This window comes from Varanus komodoensis, unplaced genomic scaffold (assembly GCF_004798865.1).
Source record: "Varanus komodoensis strain SLA01 unplaced genomic scaffold, ASM479886v1 scaffold69, whole genome shotgun sequence".
In the NCBI taxonomy this organism is placed as follows: Eukaryota; Metazoa; Chordata; class Lepidosauria; order Squamata; family Varanidae; genus Varanus; species Varanus komodoensis.
In genome coordinates this window covers 544,135-564,422 of record NW_025336334.1, presented here as the reverse complement: position 1 = coordinate 564,422, position 20,288 = coordinate 544,135, and the positions used below count along the sequence as shown (strand labels likewise).

The 20,288-nt window shown below is 40.2% G+C and overlaps 1 protein-coding gene across 1 annotated transcript in view; it reads left to right on the top strand.

Moving 5' to 3' along the window:
• SCUBE1 (signal peptide, CUB domain and EGF like domain containing 1) overlaps window positions 1-19,561 on the top strand; it is a 275,622-nt gene extending 256,061 nt beyond the window's left edge. Inside the window, exons 12-23 of the mRNA XM_044450905.1 lie at window positions 365-484; window positions 892-1,011; window positions 3,585-3,695; window positions 6,167-6,322; window positions 8,603-8,809; window positions 9,608-9,769; window positions 10,437-10,604; window positions 15,943-16,104; window positions 17,111-17,308; window positions 17,999-18,151; window positions 19,094-19,173; window positions 19,409-19,561. Coding sequence (XP_044306840.1) covers window positions 365-484; window positions 892-1,011; window positions 3,585-3,695; window positions 6,167-6,322; window positions 8,603-8,809; window positions 9,608-9,769; window positions 10,437-10,604; window positions 15,943-16,104; window positions 17,111-17,308; window positions 17,999-18,151; window positions 19,094-19,173; window positions 19,409-19,561 — 1,790 coding nt within the window. The remainder of the gene's footprint in view (window positions 1-364; window positions 485-891; window positions 1,012-3,584; window positions 3,696-6,166; window positions 6,323-8,602; window positions 8,810-9,607; window positions 9,770-10,436; window positions 10,605-15,942; window positions 16,105-17,110; window positions 17,309-17,998; window positions 18,152-19,093; window positions 19,174-19,408) is intronic.
• The last annotated feature ends 727 nt before the right edge of the window (window positions 19,562-20,288 follow it).

The window sequence follows — 20,288 nt, the reverse complement described above, 5'->3', positions numbered from 1 at the left end:
CCCTTCTCTCACGCCCTTAGAATACAATCCATTCTCCCCCACAGCAGATGCAAATAGACCCCTAAACATGAATGCTTATGAGCATCCAAGGGAAGAAATAACATGTGGAGGCAGCACTTTCCACCACTGCTGCACTTCCTACCCTACATTTTATCTAGACAGGCATTTTCATCCGGATCCAGGAATGGTACTGATGTTATGTCCACCCAGGGTTGTCTATATCCTCAGAAACAGGCCGCAGGCTCGCATGCTTGCTCTGATGCTCATTCCATCCTGTTTCTTTCTCCACTGGGAGAAGTGAATAACATAACTGGAAGAATATGATATTGTTTGAATGAGTGATTTCCTGCTTCTTCTTCCTCAGAGATGGTGAAATGCCTTCCAAATGCCAAGCCAGCTCCAAAAGCTCAGCTGATTTGCAGCAAATCAGGAGGAATTGAGAGCTGTTTCTTATCCTGCCCATCCAATACACTTTTTGTTCCAGGTTGGTAACGAACAACATGCTGCTTTTTGCTAGGTAATAAAGAAATTGAAGTTCCTTTTTCACTATGGATAATTTCAAGATTTTTGCAAGCCTAAAATTTGTAGAAATTTCCAATAGGTCTGACTGGTGAAGGGTCTTCTTAAATTATCATTTCTTTGATGGGAAGTTGGATTATTTCTGGGAACAGTGGTTCATCATGCTTTGGTTTGCCATACTACTTGACTTTCATGTCACAGAACTGATTGAGTAAATTTCAGCTATTGACAGAATATCTAAGGATCTCAGATCATCTGTGATGATAACATGATAAACAAATGTAACTAATAAATGTTTATTCAGAAGTGCAAATGACTAAATAAATAATAAATAAATTATCTTGTTACTTTTCCCCCTTTTCTTTTGTTCAGACTCAGAGAATAGTTACTCAGTAAGCTGTGGAGTGCCAGTGCAGCAGGGCAAGCCACAACAAAAACGCAACACTACTCTTCCTAGCTGTGCAGGTATTACTTTTTGCATCCTGATGCTATGTAAACATCATTTCCCAATTTCCATGATCTTGGTGGGAATCTGCTACAACCTTTAGAATGTGTAAGTTGTACAGGAAGATAGACAACTGTTGAACTTCCAAGACCTCCCATCTTGCACCTCAGCAGATCCTCCAGTTCCAGTCTTATTTCTTTGTAGTATCAACCTTAGTTACACTTTGCCAGGGGCTCTGAGATGGAGGAAGGGCCTCTCCACCCTGCCTTTTGGTGTTACCCCACCTCCCATGGGGAGGTCTGCAAAAGTTTTGCTGCTTTTCACCTTGGGAAGAAGTATTTTAAGAGATCCTTTTTCCTAACCCTTGGTTCATGTGGAAGTGAGTCATAGAACCAACATTGTTGACACTTCTGCACATTCTCAGCTTAAAATATGGCTCCTGTTTAAAATTACTTGTTGAACAGATTATATAGAAAGGTTGAAAAAATCTCATTGCCCAAATTTTTGAAGAAAGCCTAAAGCTCAAAGCAGGAAAAATAGAATGTTATATTGCTTATAAGACCCAAAGGTACTGTGCTGTTGTAATGTACCCCAGACTTGACTGAATCACAGGCTGAGTTCACACAATATGGCAAACAACCCTGAGTTGTTTCCACAGTGTACAGATTTTTGCTGACTTACTGGTCAAACAATCACGTGGTAACCTGGCCAGTGCAGTTTCTGTACTCCCCACTCTGTCGTCCCTGCTTCCCCATGCACCATGCAGCAGCACCCACAAGCAAAGTCCCTGTCCTTTCTCTATTCTTGCCCAAAACTGCAACAGCCTTCTCCTAATTGGCCCATTGCAATCCCAAGGCAGGTTCCCCCTTTCCTTCTCCTAGGTGTATCTGCCTGTCTGTGATGCTTCCCAGCTGTTCCAACCCCCACAGATATTTTTATTAAATGAAAATAAACCATTTCACTACATTTCTCCCTCCAAGTATTCTTGTGGTGTCTCCCAGCTTCCAAAAGTAACAAAGGATGGACACATTACTTGGCCAATGGGAATAAAGTAAGCAAACACTGCTGAGGGCAGTAGACAAGGCTAGGAATGGCCACTTTTGTGGCTGTTCTTACCAGGGAACTCTATGGTGCTTCCAAAGCAACAGTGGTAAAACAGCAATCCCAGGTCTGAACAGCACAAGACACAGTGTGAAAACCATAGAACAGCCTACTGATTCTAGATCAATAGAGTATATATGCCTGTGGTTTCAGAAAACTAATCATGCTATGCAGGAACTGGGTCTGGATGACACAATAGACTCAATTTCACCATAGCTTCTTGGGTCATGCAAACCTATCCACAATGTGCTCAGCCCTATATAGGCATTGTAAAAAAGGTGAAAGTCACAAGCTGAGCAAGAGCAAGGCCACAACAAGCAACCTCTCCTACTTCTGTCACATTATATTGTAACTCTACCTATAGGCATTCAAGCATACATTTTTTAGCTTTAAAAATTATCAAATTATTAGTTGAGTGTACTGTAGGATTTTTTAAAAAAATATTTCTGTATATGGTTTGCCTGCACTCTCATAAAGTGAAAACTGGAAGTGTGCAGTTAAATCCTTAATTCCCGCTAGAGCATACCAACCTGCTTCTGGACTACATCTCTACAATGAGAGATGAATGGGAATTGTAATTGGAGTTAATCTTGCTTTTCCTTGGTACTGCCTGTGGTAAATCTTGGAAGAGGGGTTCAGCCAACTTAAATATGCACAGTACCCGCAGCACTCAGTAGACTGTCAAGCTGGTCCTGGAACAGAGGGATATGTAAGCTGACCTCTGCTGACACAAGAGTCTTGGCTAGTGCTGCAGGCTCTATCCCATTATTATTGGTTTCTTTAATCTTCCTTGAGAAAATATGATACCTTGTAGTTTTACTGTTACCACCAGTTCTTTTGATTCTGAATATTCTGTTCTAGCAGGGCCAGACAGGAACGTTAATGTCTATTACCACAATACCCACAAATTCCCTTTATTTGCTTGAGACAGAAGAGATGTTTTGGATATGGCTGTAAACTAGCTTGTACTTCCTGTTTCCTACATTTTTCTTTCATATCCAAAGAGGAAAAATTTCATCTCCCTGAAACATATTTTCTTAGTTCCAGTTATCTTTCTCTTAGCTTGGGCCAGCTTTGTGGCCTGGATGATCTTGATCAAAGCTTTGGAAGTTTCTTTCTTGAATTCCTGGTCTTTGGGTCATTGTTGAACTCCTTCAGAATGTCTTTTTCAATCAGCAGAGATCCAGTTTCACACAGGCATTTTTCTTTAGATCTCTTTGCAATTTTCCATATTGTATCTTCTATTCCTACTGCAAAGGGAGATCATTTCTCAACGGGCCATCCTGGTGTTCTATCACTGACCACATTCTTTCATACATCAGCCAAGAATAATTCATAATATTGAAAAGTGACATGTTTATATACAAATTGACAGTATAGTACCTGTGGAATAAACAGTGCTATCAGGGGATTAAAGTTGTCTTCTTTCTGATTCATTCTACTACAAGTCCCTAGCTTACCTTCAATATACAGCATAGATTATACCTTCTGAATTTCTTTTTTTCTGTAGATGTATTAGCACCACCCATCAAACAGAAGGCACGTTTTAAAATCAAAGATGCTAAGTGCCATCTAAGACCTCGCAGCAAAGAAAAAATTAAAGATGCTGGAAAGCAGCAGGCTGTCATAGGTATGATGTGGGTGCATTGTGACGTATCAGATGTGTTTTCAATTTGGGGCTGGTGTTTCTCTATTAAGAAGCAAAACACTAGCAGTATGTTTTAAAGCTAGATTTGCAGCTTAATGTAACCCAGCATTGCATTGGACTAAGAAATAAATGTACTTTTAAAGGGTTCTTTCCCTAACATTCAATTATTACTATGTTTATTTGTTATTTGGTTTGTGATTTACTAAGACACTTGCATGTGGAGATGATTTTATTGGAAGGTCTTTCCAGATGAAAATCCTTCCTCATGTTGGGACTGTAACACTTTTCCTTTTAACTCCATGTTAATGCTTCCATATTGAATAATGTCTCCACATAATGGGCTAAAAGTTCACTTGCTGGGGGCAGAGGGAGAAGGGCAAAGTGCACTCCCCACCAAAGAACCTTGGGATTAATTTTTGAAAAGGAGGGGTTTTCCCTGCTCTGTGCAAATAAATGGAGAAATTGTTGCATTCACTTGCTTGGGGACAGTGAAAAGAGAGGGGTGGTGGAGGGAACAGCCAGAGAAAGAGAAAGTACTACACACTAAGGCTGCATAATTATGCATACGAACACAGATAAGAGGTGCCTCAAAGAGCCAGTGTGGTGTGGTGGTTAGAGTTTTGGACTAGGGACCTGGGAGAGCAGAGTTCTAGTCCCCTCTTGGCCATGAAGCTGATTGGGTGACTTTGGGCCAGTCATTTACTTCCCGCCAAACCTACCCTACAGAGTTGCTTGGAGGACAACAGGTGGAGGACTATGTAAGCTGCCTTTGGTTCCTCACAAGAAAAAAGGCAGGAGAGAAATATGTAATCATAATACTTTGTTGTGTCTGTCCCCTCATTCCTCTGTGGTAGGGAACTTCTAAAAAAAGGTAAGATGTGCCTATGTGCCCAAAAATTTTGAGGACCTATGTGTTAGAAGCACCAATCCATAAGTAACCATGACAATCTGAATGTTTGAGGCTGTGATTTGGCATAGTACCTTGTACATCTTGAGAAAAATGAGTGATAAAATGTATATATGTCAGTTTAATTAAACATATTTACTGATGTTTTGGTAAGGAAAAAGATGGTCCAAAATCCACTGTCTAAAGCAGGGGTCTCAAACTCAATTTACCTGGGGGCCTCTGGAAGTAGAGTCTGGGTGAGTCTGGGCCTCATCAAGTATTCCACCACTGCGGTGGTGGGCCGCTCATCCCGCGTTGCTCCCAGAGGCTGGTCCGGGTGCCACCGGTGCTTTGAAGGCCACAGGGCCCCTCCCCCATGCCCCACCCGTCCTGACAATTGGCCCGAGGGCCACGAGTTTGAGACCCCTGGTCTAAAGTTTCTGAGAACTTGTTATTGTTTTTATAATCTGGCCAGTTTATACTGTTTGGGACTCCTAAACACAGTGGTACCTTGGCTCACAAACTTAATCCATTCCAGGACTCAGGTCGTGACCCAAATTGGTCATGAGCCAAGTCAAATTTCCCCATAAGGTTCAATGTAAATAAAGTTAACCCGTTTTGTAACTATTTTTTTTAATCAGAAAAATTTGAAGCAAAGTGACAAAGAACAACATGGATCATGGCCATCTCCACTCCCCACCCAAGCACGAGTGTGGCCATCTCCCTCCCCCCCAGCACGACTGTGATTGTACCCATCATTCCTGCATGGGCGCAATCATGGGCACGCTGGGGGGGAGATGGGCATGATCGTGGGTGCCCTTGGGGAGGGGATGGGTGCAATCATGCTGGGGAGGGAGATGGCCAAGATTGTGGTTGCGCTCATGCAGGAAAGACGGGCATGATCTTGGCCATCTCCCCCTCCACCAGTACGATTGCAGCCATCTCCCCACCCCACACCCAAGCAAAACCCCTTTTGTGCCTGTCTGCCCTGCACAGGCGTGACCGCGATCATGGCCATCTCTCCACTCGGGGTGAGGAGATGGCCACGATCATGGTCGCCACCCAATGCAGAGTTTGTGACCTGAGTCAAAATTTTTATGAAATTTTTGTTCGCAACCCAATTTGGTTGTGAACTGAGGCATTCGTGAGCCGAGGTACCACTGTACTGGGCACAATCCTGAAGCAGGGCTTGGCATTCAAGGAGCAGGCTAGCAATGAGAGCCAGCTGTTCTTGTAAAAACTGTTCAGGATCATAGATAGTTACTGCGTTCAGAAAACATGATAACCCATACTCAAGAGTTGAGTATGGAGTGAGTGTGGATTGTTATTAAGCCATAGGTTGTTGAAACATGGCTGAGTAGAACAGACAGAAGGGCTTTCAGGAGGAGAAGGGGAACATATGCGGGACCCAGTCCTTAACCCAGTAAAGAGAAGTTGGGAGAGATGGTGCATGCAGATCATTTTAATAAACTATCTTTCACGCTGATAATAACACAGTAACACAACTGCAATAATGCTACATTGCGGCTTGGTTTCTTTCCCATGTTGCTTATATTATGCCAAGGAGGTCAATTCCCTTGTACAGACAACTGCCACGTAACCTTTGTGACCCTCAAGTGTGACTCCTCAAAGAAAAAACGTCGGGGCCGGAAATCACCATCAAAGGAAGTATCTCATATCACAGCTGAATTTGAGATGGAGATGAAGTCTGAGGAAGTCTCAGGTTTGTGGAAGTCATCTATTGCTGTTGGTTTTAGCAAGCAAAATAACTACTTCGGTGACTTGATTCACACTCAAATGTATCACTTACCACATTGTTATTTATTTATTAGCATATTGTGCTCATCATTGTGATGCTTGAGACCTTTTGTATTTTACAAACTTCTTGCCTCTTCTGCAGGAAGTCTTGTCATTGTGGACAATGCATCCTGTTGCAATGATGAAGAGCAGGCTTTGCCTCCCACTGCAGCATTGTCACCCAAATGTAGCTTTCTTCATTTATGCAGAATGAAGAGTACCTGTTCATTTACTTGGGGGGAAGTCAAGTGGTCCATTGTGGGATATCAGCAAGTTCTGGACTAAACCCACAGATGACAGATTTACGCACTGAGTGCTCCAGTTTTTATGGCTTCCTCCTGGATTTGACTTTTTAGTGCACACTAGACTGTGACAATCTGTTGGGAATGTTAGAATATTTTTTCACTGTCCAGACTTAGAGCTCTGGTAGCCCTTTATGAGTACTGTTATATTCATAAATTACTGTTGCTAGTGTCAGTAATGCCACAGCAGGTTAATGTATCAAACCTGCACTGTTCCTGTAGGATGATTTATAAACCACCATAGGGTAGCTTATCACCCATGGCTTGTCATAGGGTTTAAATAACCTTCTGTGGCTTTATGTGTTATCTGAATCCAGCTAAAGCAATGCCCAAACCCAAAATAAAAAGAGCCCCTGTTCTAAAAGACAATGGGAAGATTCTCATGACAACCTGTAGAAGCCACTTTGTTCTGTCGCAAGCCACGTGCCCAGACCCTGTTTAAGACCTGGGGAAGCATCATGCTGTGGAAGAACCAACCACTCATTGCTTCCTCACAAGGAAACAAGGCCAGGTGGCTGGATCTTACTTTCACTGCTGTAGCTGCAGCAGGCAGAAATGGGTAGCTTGGCTTGGCTTCCTTGTCAGGAAGGCAAGAAGAGCAGCTGCCCTCTCTAGCCACATCCCCCCTTTTCTCCTGTAGGGAAAGAGATAGAAACCATCCTTTCCAAGGAGGTAAATAGCATGGTGCCTGTGAGTGCTGTAGCCAGGGGTGTTGGCGAGTGCAAGCCAGGGTGGTACATTTGGTTGGATTTCCTTCTCCTAGAGGGCCCCAGCTAAATATACCCCTTGCCTCTTCCCTGTTGGTTGGCTGTGGCACACCACAGCCAGCTAGGGGGGATGGGGCACAGGTGGCCTTCCTGCTGCTCAAGTGAGGGGAGCAGCTGTGCCACAGTTGACTGGCTGGTTGCCTCACACTGGGTTTCAAAACCCATAATGAGATGTCTCCTGCCTTCTTTCCCCTCATCCCAAGTTCCTCACACAGTGCTCCTGCTCATTCTTCTAGCACTGGCAAGAGAGCACAAAGCAAGGAAGCTGCCTATTGCCCGCTGTGCACAAGGGGATTTTACCCACAATACACAGGTAAAATTCTTAGTAAGTTAAGGTGTCATGCAAATCCACCTGTTGTTTGCTGCAACCGCTTTTGGCCATTCTTCAGTCCAGGCTGTCAAAGCAGCATACAGCCTATATGTACTGGTGGGATTCAAGATGTACTGGGGCATACCTAACCAGATGGCTTCTGGCCAGATTTTGGGGGAATTCTCTCTGTACCATGTGTGGCATTTTCAGGAGAACTGTTGTGAGGAGGAAGAGCAGGGAAGCCCATTTTCACCAGTCCAGTTGCATTTGTCTTGATCAGTAGATTTGCTGCTGCTGTTTATGGCATTTATTTCAATAGAGAAAATAACAGTGACTTACAGTGGTAGAAAAATTCCAATGTTAATTAAATAAAGAAGGATAGAACAGCAAATGCCTAAACACATGCAGAAGTTTTGTGCAATTTCTGTTTAGTTTTTGATGCAAGGCTATCCTGTCTTTGAAAAGAGTTCCACAAACATTGTGTCAAAACTGAAAAGCCCTTGTTTCCTGGCACCACCTGCCTTATTTCAGACTGGAATATGGAATACAGCCCCTGAGGGCAATCTTAATAACACAAGACACAAATGATCATTAATTCCAGCACACATCTGTAGTGACTTAGATCAGACAATTCAGTTGTTGCTAATGTAGAAACAAACAGCAGAATACTCTACCCTCATTTAGGCTGGTTGGAAGGATCCACAGCCTCTCAGGAAACTTAAATTATTTCATTAATTTATTCCACTAGTTTGACTGTGCAAGTAGACTGGGTCAGCTATGAAAACTTTCCTGATTCTGAGCTAATTTCTTTTCATTTTCTCACTTAGACACCTGTAACGTTGACTGTTTGCGGAAGAGGATGGAGCAGAAGCTCCAAACAACAATTAAAACCTTGAGAAAATCTATTAACAAACAGCAATTTTACATTCAGTTTTCCGGAACTGAATATGAAGTGGCTCAGAAGGCAGCTAAAGTTGTCCCAGAAGGCCATGACCTCTGCAGTACAGGGCAAGTGCAGCAGGATGGAAAATGTGGTAAGATCCAAATAAAATACTTCACAACATATGCCCAAGCTGAAGAAAGGTGCTTCCATAAACCTTCATTGTAGTTCAGGTCAACATTGCAACACTGGGATCATTTGGAGGGCAATACACAGAAGTATATGCATACCATAATCTTCTAGCAGCATAGAATGGCATGTTTAGGCATAGAATTCAGCTTTCCAAAAACTCTGATTTCATTTTTTTAAATAAAATTTGTAACATCTGTGGTGAAGGCTACTAATGGCTATTGAAGGAGATATGTGTGAGAAGCATGTGAGCACTGCTTGCTGAAATCTAGGGTGGTATTAATATCAAATGTTCATCCTGAGCAGTTCCTTACTATGCGCCTGTGGCCAATACAACCAGCATACATTCTGCAAATAAGAGCAAATACATTATTTAGAACGAGAAAAATATGGACATTATGCTCAGTGCACAGAACTTATTCAGGCTACAGAATTAATCCTGAATTAATCCTAGCATTTAGCCTGTGCTCTAGACTAGCACCAGTGGTATCTGGAAAAGCTTTCCAGTTTTTGAAGAAAGGAGCACATGGAAGCAGTATTTAAATGTGCCATCATGTTTTAAATAATAAACGTAGAGCTTGCATGTAGTATTAGAGGTGATGTCATGTACTTCACATAATCTAAAGGGTTGGGACAAAGATTCCAAGACTTTGTGCATCATTAGAAGAAAAGAGGAAGTGGGAAGTATCTTTAACTCACTAGTAACACTTTGAAGTATAATAATATAATCTCCTTAATATAGATTCCATTTTTATTTTCCCAGTTACCTGCAGGACCGGCACCTATTACAGTGGAGAACATAATCAGTGCATTCCTTGCTCACCAGGAACATACCAAGATACAGAAGGTCAGCTGTCTTGTGAACCATGCCCAAGCAATGATGGACAGGGAGTAGCAGGTGCACGCAATGTATCTGAATGTGGAGGCAAGTATAATTTGATTCTAAAAGCTGCACTCAGAAGTAAAGTATACAGGTTAAAAGGAGGGAGAGGAGGAAACTTGAAGATCAAGATCTCAGGTCAGTGCTGTAGATCAGTGTACCCTGTTGACTTGTTAGAAGATCCTGGAACATGTTTTCAGATGCAAAATTGTCAGTCACAGAGTACAAGTTTGGGGGTTGACCCTTATTGTTGCTCTGTGTAAACTGAGTGTACTTGTATGAGGGCACTGCATTCTGTCAGCTGTGGGTTCTGGGCTTAAATATGCAAAGAGTCAGGCTGAAAAGTCCTTGACTGAGGTGCTTGACTTTTTTTTTTAAATACTGTCCTGTTTTAGTACTGACTGTCCCGGTGTATGTATAGTGCTGATGGCCAAAGAGACTACTTATTCAACAGATGTGATTTGAGTAGACTGAGACTGCTACCTCAGAGAACATCTTTTGCTGATTTCTCACTCTTGCAATTCATTGCACTTGAAAACATGTCCCTGTGCAAGCATATTGATTGTTTCCTTGATCTTTAAAGGCTGTTGCCATTCCATACCAGTGAGGTAACTGGCGAACATTATACTCATCAATATTTAAAGTATAATTTGTTTTGCATTTCCATAGAGAGACAGACTTAATAACACAATCAAACCTTTTCCATTTCTAGGGCAGTGCTCACTGGGATATTTTTCTTCTGATGGCTTTAAACCTTGTAGACTATGCCCAGTTGGCACATATCAGTCTGAAATGGGAAGAACCCTTTGTTTTCCATGTGGTGGAGGATTGGTAACAAAATATGAAGGTGCAGTGTCATTTCAGGATTGTGAAACAAAGGGTAAGTTTTAAAGTAAAGGTAAAGGTAACGTCCCCTTGACGTTAAGTCCAGTCATGTCTGACTCTGGGGGGCGGTGCTCATCTCCGTTTCCTAGCCGAGGGAGCCAGCGTTTGTCTGCAGACAGTATCTGTGGTCATGTGGCCGGCATGACTTAACACCAAGGTGCACGGAACGCTGTTACCTGCCCCCCGAAGTGGTACCTTTTTATCTACTTGCATTTGCATGCTTTCGAACTGCAAGGTTGACAGGAGCTGGGACGGAGCAACGGGAACTCACCCTGTTGTGTATATTCAAACTGGTGACCTTTCGATCAACAAACCCAGCAGCACAGCAGTTTAAACCACTGTGCCACCTGCATCCCCTTAGTTTTAAAGTAAAGTTAGACAATTTGCTTTATAACCAACACTTCAAATAAATGGTTTGTGTGTGGCTTACAATAAAATATTTTAAATACCTAATACATTAATGGTGCAATATTACTGAAACGAACAAGAGCCTCTGAACTGGAAGGCTCATGCACATTCAATGCAGAAAAGAAGCAATGACAAACATGTGTTTGCTTTCTCAACCTGCATTTTTGCTAGATGGCTATGTTGGCTGTCTAGTAATAGCATCTCAGGGGTAGGAAGAGAAGCTGGGGCAGCTTCAGGATAGTTCATATCCTTGCTTTTCCAATCTCCACCCATCCCTTGAAATCCCTTCTTTTCCCCAGCTATCTGAAGATGTTTTTCTGATGGCAGCCAGTGTAGTTCTTGCCATGTCTGCTCTGATGGAGAAGGGGAGTGGGTTCCTAAGTATCAAAGCAGAAGTTGCATATACCAGAAAGGTCTGGACAGGAATACCCTGTATAGATGTTTCTATCCAAATGCAAGGAGCTCTGGACCAGAATGGGGAGTTGGAGTGTGAGGTTTTAAAAAAGAATCTAGATATAGTGTGCTCTACAGAAACCTGGTAAAATGGAGAAAACCAGTGGGAAGCAGTCCCTCTGAATATAAACTCCATCAGAAGCACAGGGAAGGCTGTAGTGTAGGAGGCATTGCTCTGTACATCACAGAAGTCAAAAGATTCCAGCAGATCTGAAACCCTAAAAGGTGGAATCTGTTGGCTTCTTTGATGTACAGTGCCTCTTCAGAAGCACTGTAGGTGACAATACCTGGCTGCAAAACATACGTAGTAATAGAAATATGCTGTTGTCCCCTAGAGCAGAAACTGGGCAGGGTGATCTTGAGAGGGAAAATGAAATCACAGAGGGCTCAAAAAGAGGAGGAGGTGCAATAGTGGATGACATCAGTTACCTCAACACTGATTAGATAGGTGCATGTTCCACTTCTGACAAAGAGATTCAATTTCTCAGTGCCCTAAATTGAGCATGTGATCATGGAAATGACCAAAGAGTAGCCAGTTTGGATTTAATCCTACATGGGGTTGCCAAGCACCTAGTACAAGATACTGTTGAATCAATTGAAAACTGTAACCACAGTGTTATCAGATTTACTATATATTTAAGTGGAGGATTGCCAAAGAGGTTCAACACAGAAATATTTGACTTTGTAAGAGGAAATGTCACTAAAATGAGGGAACTGATAAAAACAGAAGTTGAAAGGGAGACTCAAAACCATTCAATACTTCAAAATGTTTGGAAGTTGCTCAAAACCACAATAATAGAAGCTCAGATAGTATATATACCACAAGTTAGGAAAGGAAGTACAAAACCCAAAAGGTGACTGACATAGTTAATGTGCAGGGTCAAGGAAATTACGATGGAAAAGAAGACTTCAGAAAATGGAAATCTCACCCAAATGAGGGAAACAAAGGAGATCACAAGCTTGGGCAAGGGAGATGCAAGCAAACAATAAGAGAAATAGAAAACCAGATTAAGCAATTTATCACTAACAACAATTAATGAGAACACTCAAGATTGTTTTAAATATATAAGAAACAAGAAACCAGCTAGAGAAGCAGTTTGAGAATTTGATGAAAATGCAGTTAAAGGAGTACTAAATTGAGATAAGGAGTTTGCAGAGAAGCAGAATGAATTATTTTCATCTATCTTCCCTGCAGAAGATACAAGACTTGTACCTGAACTGATGTTTCCAGAAACAGAGTTTGAGGAACTAAAGGAGATATGGTAACCAAAGATGACGTTCTTAACCTTATTAACAAGTTAAAAGTTAATAAACCACTGGACATAGATGATATTCATCCTATAATTCTTAAAACAATCAAGTATGACATTGCTGACCTTCTTACAAGAATATGAAACAAGTCCCTAAGATTAGCCTCTGTGGAATGGCCAATATAATCATGATTTCTTGAACAGGGAACCAGGAAATCCAGGAAATTACAGGCTAGTTATCTCAACATTTGTTTCAGGTAAATTGGATGAAAGTGTTATTAAAGATAAAACACATAGAAGGTGTGATCCTGTAGACAATGTTTACTTGGCTTTCCAAAAGGCTTTTGATAACATCCCTCACGAAAGACTCCTGAGCCAACTCAGCCATTATGGAATAAGAAGGGTGGTCCTCTTATGGAACAGTAACTGGCTAAAGAAGAGAAAGGAAAGAGTGGGAATAAATGCTAATTTCTTCTGACAGAGTGATAGAAACAGTGGGGTCCCCTATGGATTTGTATTAGAACGAGTGCTTTCTAACTTATTAACTTATTTCTAACATAAGTGATCTGGATTTTGGAATGAGCAGTGAAGGAGTTCGCTGCTGACACCAAATTATTCAGCATGATTAAAACCAATAGGGCATGTGAGGAACTTCAAAAAGAGAATGGGAAAATGGGAGTCAAATAGGAGAATGGAAGTCAAAATAGCAAATGTGGTTTAGTGTAAACAAGTGTACAGTAATAAATATTGGGGCAAAACATCCTTACTTCAACTATAAACTGATGGGATCTGAGCTAACAGCAACTCACAAAGAGCAAGTTCATATTGCCCTTATACACATCTGTGGTGTAACCACATTTAGACTGCTGTGTACTGTTTTGGTTACTGTATCTAAAATAAGATACTGGATAGTTGGAAAAAGTACAGAAAGGGGCAATTAAAATGATCAAGAGGCTGGAGCATCTCCTCTGTAAGGAAAGGTTACAACAGCTGAAGTTGTTTAGCTAGAAATGTAAATAAATAGGAAGGAAGCAATGAAACATAACAGAGGTGTACAAGATTGTATATGTATATTTGTAAGCCACCCCGAGGCTTAGGCGAATGGGGCGGCATATAAGTATGCTAAATAAATAAATATGTACAAGAGAAAGTGAACAGGGGGACATTTTTCTGTCTCTCTTATAATACTATATCCCAGGGTCATCCATGAAACTGATTGGTAGAAGATTCAAAATAAATAAAAGGAAGTACATATTCACGCAGCACATAGTTAAATATGGAATTCCCCTCTGGAAGATGTAGTGATAGCAATCAATTTAAACAAATTCATGGAAAATAAAGCTAATAATGGTTGCTGCTCCTGATGGCTGTATGGTGATTTCCAGAAGCAGAGGCAGTTTACCTATGTACACCAGTTGCTAGAGAACTTGGCTCTTACTGGTAGGATCCTGTGGGCAGGTGGTTGGCCACTGTGTAGACAGAATGCTGGGGTAGATGGACTCTTGGTCTGATCCAGCAGGTCTCTTTAACAGAGTACATTCTTACTCTATTAAAGCAGCTTCCAAATAAAATGGATCAAAAACAGTGAAACCACTGAAATCTTAGTGTGTGAGCATTATGAGAAATTCAGGGCTTCTAATGAAAATGGCACTTCCATGTCAAGTGCTTATATGCAATAGTGCGAGGTACAACTTTTTCCAAGTCCTGCTGATGTAATTCAATTCTTCAAGCTCTCTCTTCCTCACATCACTACCAGCCAATGGTGTGGAGTAAGAGCAGGAAAACACATAATGTGCCAACATTGGGACTAAGGCCCAAACAGAGGAAGCAAATAGAAGTACAATTGGGGGCTAGGCGCTAACTACAACTACATTAACATCCAGGAACAAAATCATTGTAGCTATTGACCAGATCCTGTGAGTTTCACTGCAGCCAAATGGAAGCTGTGTTAGAGCAGTATAAGCAAGATGTTGAATGGTGAATGGCTGGCACAGGTCCTTCTCTAGGAAAAAAAAAAAAAGAATGTGCTTGCATAGTTTAAAGTATGGTTTGTCATTTGAGAGAAAGAGAGCTTTGTGTTTCTTCAGGTGATGAATTGTCTCAAGAATTAGCAGTCCCAGAGTTTCTTATGCATTATCAGGAGGGAAGGACAAATGATCATACTGGATCCAAGAAGTAGTTGGAGCCAGGGCTGCTGACCGGAGTTACCAACCCAAAATATATGAGTAAATGACTGGTGCCCACATACACACATATGCACACCCTGATGTTGTTTTTTGCTATAAAAAAGCTGGAAACATAAGTAGAACAAACAAAAGAAACTAAAATAAGCTGAAGGACACCAATACATTCTTAGTTTTTTCAAACTAGGCAAGCCAATAGACTGTTTCAGGGAAATTCTAACCAATGAAGTAGATGAACAAAAACTAGATGGAAAATGCTTGCAGTATATCTTCAGCACAATGAAAAAAGCTGCCAGATGCACTATTAGTGTTGATGCAATCTTTACAAAAAACAGTAGCTAACCTACCTATGTTTTTAAACGTTTTTTATACAGTTTAATGTTTTTTATACAGTGTTCATCTGTATAACAGACAATTCATGGTTTTGTAATGCAGAAGGCTGTAAAAATAAAGTTTTAAAATGTTTTGCTTTATTTATAAAATGTTTGCAGATGTGTTGTGTATTATGATAAAAAAGTTAACATTTCAACAGGATAAGGACCAACTCATATGTTAGATTAGTCAGCAAGCTGTGTCAGACTCTTCTTCAGGCTGGATGTTATTAAAAATAAGAATGGGGTTTGGGGAAATGGTAGATATGTAGAAAAATGTGATTCCAGAGTTAAATTGGAACCTTTTTTTTCATGATTCATGATATTGTATGTATGGGTGTAATGGAGGGATAGTGTTCTAATACAAGCTATCTTTTGTATTTGATTAGTTGTGAACTTCTCAGAGAGCTTTGGCTATTGGACAGTGTAGAGGTGAAATAAATAAATACATTCTAGTGGACCCCCAAAAAGATACTTTAGCCCTCATGTAAGTTGTACTACATGTTCCAGGGGCTGAGGGCACTAAAAATGAAGCTGGTTTGGGAAGCAGCTGTGTATTTATTTCTTGTATACATCCCAAATAGATCCCAGCCCCACACATCTCCTTTTTCCTCCATATCTTGTGTATTCATTTGTAATATATTGAAAAATGCCTTTCTACTATACAGTTCATTGTTCTCCTGGCCATTACTACAACTCTACAACCCACAGATGTATCAGATGTCCCGTGGGAACCTACCAGCCTGAATTTGGTCAGAACTACTGCATCACCTGTCCTGGGAATACTAGCACAGATTTTGATGGCTCTACTAATGTTACCCATTGTAAAAGTAAGTTATATTCATAATTTCCTGTGATTAGCAGTGGTAAACTGGAAGTACCTATGACTGGCCACACAAATGAAGTTCAACATTTATTTATTTTATTTATTATTTATTAAAACATTTTTATGCCGCCCCATTCGCCGAAGCCTCGGGGCGGCTTACAACATAGATAAAACAAGTTAAAATCCATATAAAATAATCTTAATTAAAACTCACATTATAAAATAAGCCGCCCTGGCCAGATAACATGATGCTTGAACAATGCATATCAATGCATCTAAGAGTCAGGAAGATCTGAAAGGACACTCTATTCATGTTCACTTGAACATGAGCAGAATATATGCACTTGCTGTGTACATGTGATAGGGAGTCCTGCCAAAGTAAGAGAATGTGCATGCCAACCCCACCCAGTGTCTTTTCCATGTCTACTCAGTCTTCAGCCTCCCTGTGTATTTATATTAATGATAATTTCATTCCATACTCATTGTCCATGCAAAGGGGAACTTTTAAGGCTCTCAGAATGCTCACTAAGAAGCTTCTCAAAGATTATATTTTCATGCCAGGACCCTGATCAAATATGCCTTACTTAGCCACGGAACAGTAAATTTATCCATAGCCATCCACATTTTACTATGAGCTTTTGTAACAGAGCAAATGAAGCCAGTTTGAAAAGAGAGCCCGTTAGAAGCACCACCAGCGATGTACCAGGGAGGGAGGCATGTGGGTGACTATGAAGCAGGCACTGCCTGATTAAACCCTGTCATCTGTATCTAGATAGGTAGGTCGATACAGAAAATTTTATAGAAGATAGCACAAGCATATTGTAGTTAGATCACAAAAGGGAGACAATCACGGACCCTGCCATTCACAGTAATTGCTGAAGCGCTCTTGAATTGTACACAGTGATTTTCATTCTCAGTGAGTTAAGTCATTAAAATTGGCTTTTTACAGATAAAGAATGCAAAAATGAGGAAGATTCCACAGCTCATTCTCTTTTCATTTATTTTCATAGATCAACAATGTGGTGGGGAACTTGGAGACTACACAGGTTACATTGAGTCTCCCAACTATCCTGGAGATTACCCAGCCAATGTTGAATGCATTTGGAATATAAGCCCACCCCCAAAGAGGCGCATTCTTATAGTGGTCCCAGAAATATTCCTTCCCATTGAAGATGAATGTGGTGATGTTTTAGTAATGAGAAAAAGTGGTAAGCTGCTCTAGTTTACAATGAAAGCCATGAAAAGAGAAAGTGTTAATCCTGAGTAATACAACCCAGAAATGGACTGAACTCATTTCATTGCCACAACAGAAGACCACCAATATACATAGTGGCCACTTGGTAGCTCTATCTGCACAGAAGGCTTATTCTGTCATTTGCTATTGTAAATTCACAACGTTAACTATTGGTGACCATTACATTGCTCACCTTTGGCATCACATCATTCATTAAGCCCAGCATTACTGTTGTCCGATTCACTTTCCAGCCCCAAACAATTTCAAATGGAACCCAAACAAGCAGGTAGAGATGCCAGTTCCTGAACAGAAGTTGCATCGTCCTGGTTCAGGATAATGTCTGAACATCTGCTGCTGCTGCTGCTGGCTCCTCTGGGTATCACTGGGGATCATTTGTCTCAGTGGTTTGCTCTCAAGTAGGCCCATGAGGTTGGCCTAACTGTAGATCTCCCATCTTCATCAGTTTCCATGTGGTAGGGCAGGGAGGAGAACTGTGAGCACCTGCTGTCAGAGTGCATACTTCTGAGTTGAGTGATGAGCACAAGCCAGCTTCATAACTTCATCTACTAAAAATACTGAGGCTTGGCATACCTGCTATCTGGTGTTACTTGAAAATAAGAAAAATTTTCAAAAGTCTATTATTTCATTCATTTTGATTTTATAGCTTCCCCCACATCCATTACCACTTATGAAACTTGCCAGACTTATGAGAGACCTATAGCATTTACCTCTAGATCACGGAAGCTGTGGATTCAGTTCAAATCAAATGAAGGAAACAGTGGCAAAGGATTCCAAGTACCCTATGTAACATACGATGGTAATGTTTGTGCTATTTCTATCTCTCTGATATGCATGCATGTATAAGATTTCTGAAGGAAAGAGGTTAAAAAAATAAAAGTGTAACATTTGTCAGGTTGTAAAATGTTAATGGCCAAACATTTGACTGATTGAACCGATGGGGATTAATATTTTTAATATTGAAGTCCTACATTTTAATAGTGAATATATACAGTAATATATATTATTTCAGATTACAAAGAAGTGTGCACTTGTTAACTTTCCCTGGCCCCTTTTGCACATAAAGCTAAACAACATCATAGTCCTGTAGAAATTAGTCTTGAGCGCACATGCTGCTCCCTCATTCCCACCTTTGGCACAACTGTGTGGAGATTGTAAACATCCACTTCTGCTTTTATAGAAACTAGATATCCCTGAATTTAAAGGGAATGAGAAACTCTAGTTAGTTTAAAATCAGAGGTGCAAACTTCCCATTTCTTCTTGTGGCTGTCCTAGAGGACAAGGGAGAAGAAGATGAACTTGAGACCTATTCCTATAGCACCAAACAATTATTTAAGTATTATGCACAAAAATGCCTTTTCAAGAACACTTCATGTGGAATGTTGTTTTTCTTCCTTATCCCTTAAGCATAGTCCTAATAACCCAAAGTTCTCTTATTCCCCCTTTTCTTTGCATTTCAGGGAGAACCATAATGTAATGTACTTGGATTGAAGCTAAAGCTAAATAAGTTTAACATTAAACTAGTTTGTAGGCAGAGTTTGAACCTGATTTGTCCAATGGGTTTACGTTGAGGTAAAAAGAAAAATATAGAGGGCATCAGTTTGAAGCAAGCAGTATTGAGTTCAAAATACAAATGTAATCACAACAGGCCACAATACTGTCTTTGATCCTGAATTAAAAGAGGCATCTGGTGATGTGGTAGTGAAATGTATCCTCCTTGCTGATCTTGTTCATTTTTCAGAGGATTATCAACAGTTAATAGAAGATATTGTTCGAGATGGACGTTTATATGCATCAGAAAATCATCAAGAAATTCTAAAAGTTAGTAAGTTTTTCATTAACTCAGCAATACCCAAATTGCTATTTTTCACCTACTGTTTAGATCTAATGACTTTGAATCTTCAAGAATGATTATAGTGCCCCTAAAAATCAGAATGTTGGAACCAGAAGCTCATTCCTAATGGGATGTTGCAGATGGCTGGCAGGGCAGCTAAATGGAATTAAAAAATAAATAAGCTTGCTCTCTGTATAAACACATATTTATTGTCTTCCACAGGACAAGAAACTGATTAAAGCCCTTTTTGATGTATTGGCACATCCACAAAACTATTTCAAGTACACAGCACAAGAATCAAAGGAGATGTTTCCAAGATCATTTATAAAGTTATTGCGTTCAAAAGTTTCCAGATTTCTACGACCATACAAATAACTTCCTAGTGCTTTAAAAAAAATTTGTTCCTTTGCATTCCTCTCAAATATCATATTGTCTTTGGCAGTAGAAACATTCTTGCTGATTTAAAGACTCTTTGGCAGTCTTTATCTTAAATTGTATATTGAAGAATAACTATAATGTTTTATAATCTCCAATATTTTGAACAGGATTTTTTTTACTTCAAAGAAGAATAATTTTGGATTCCAGAGTGCATCCAGTTGAAGATCCAAATTTATGTCTGCACTAGTTTCTCTTCAGTTTTATCACTGAAAAGCTTTTGTTTTAGAAAATGTATTTCTAGACCTTTTTTAGAGGGGGAAATTTTTTTCTTCTAAGCAAAGAAGCAAACCTGCTCAACATGTTCAAAGAAACTACCTGCAAAAAAGAGTTATGATAGAAAGGAGTATGTAGTATAAATAATACTTGGATTTTGAATTGCACTTGAACTTTATATGTGATATTTTATGGGGGAAATCTAAATTTCATTATTTCCCAATGGCAGTTTTGTGGAGACTTTATTCTAAGAATAAACCAAAAAGAAGAAGGAGAAGAAGGGAAAATTGTAATTTTTGTTTGGTGGATTAGGCAAAATCTAATCTGAAAATCAAGTATTTTTGGCCCTGTATTTTTGTTTCCATATGGCTGACAAAGTATTTTCAGAAATCTACTGCTGTCTAATTATGGACATAATTAGGTTTCTCTTACAAAATGGAAGAGAAGCAAG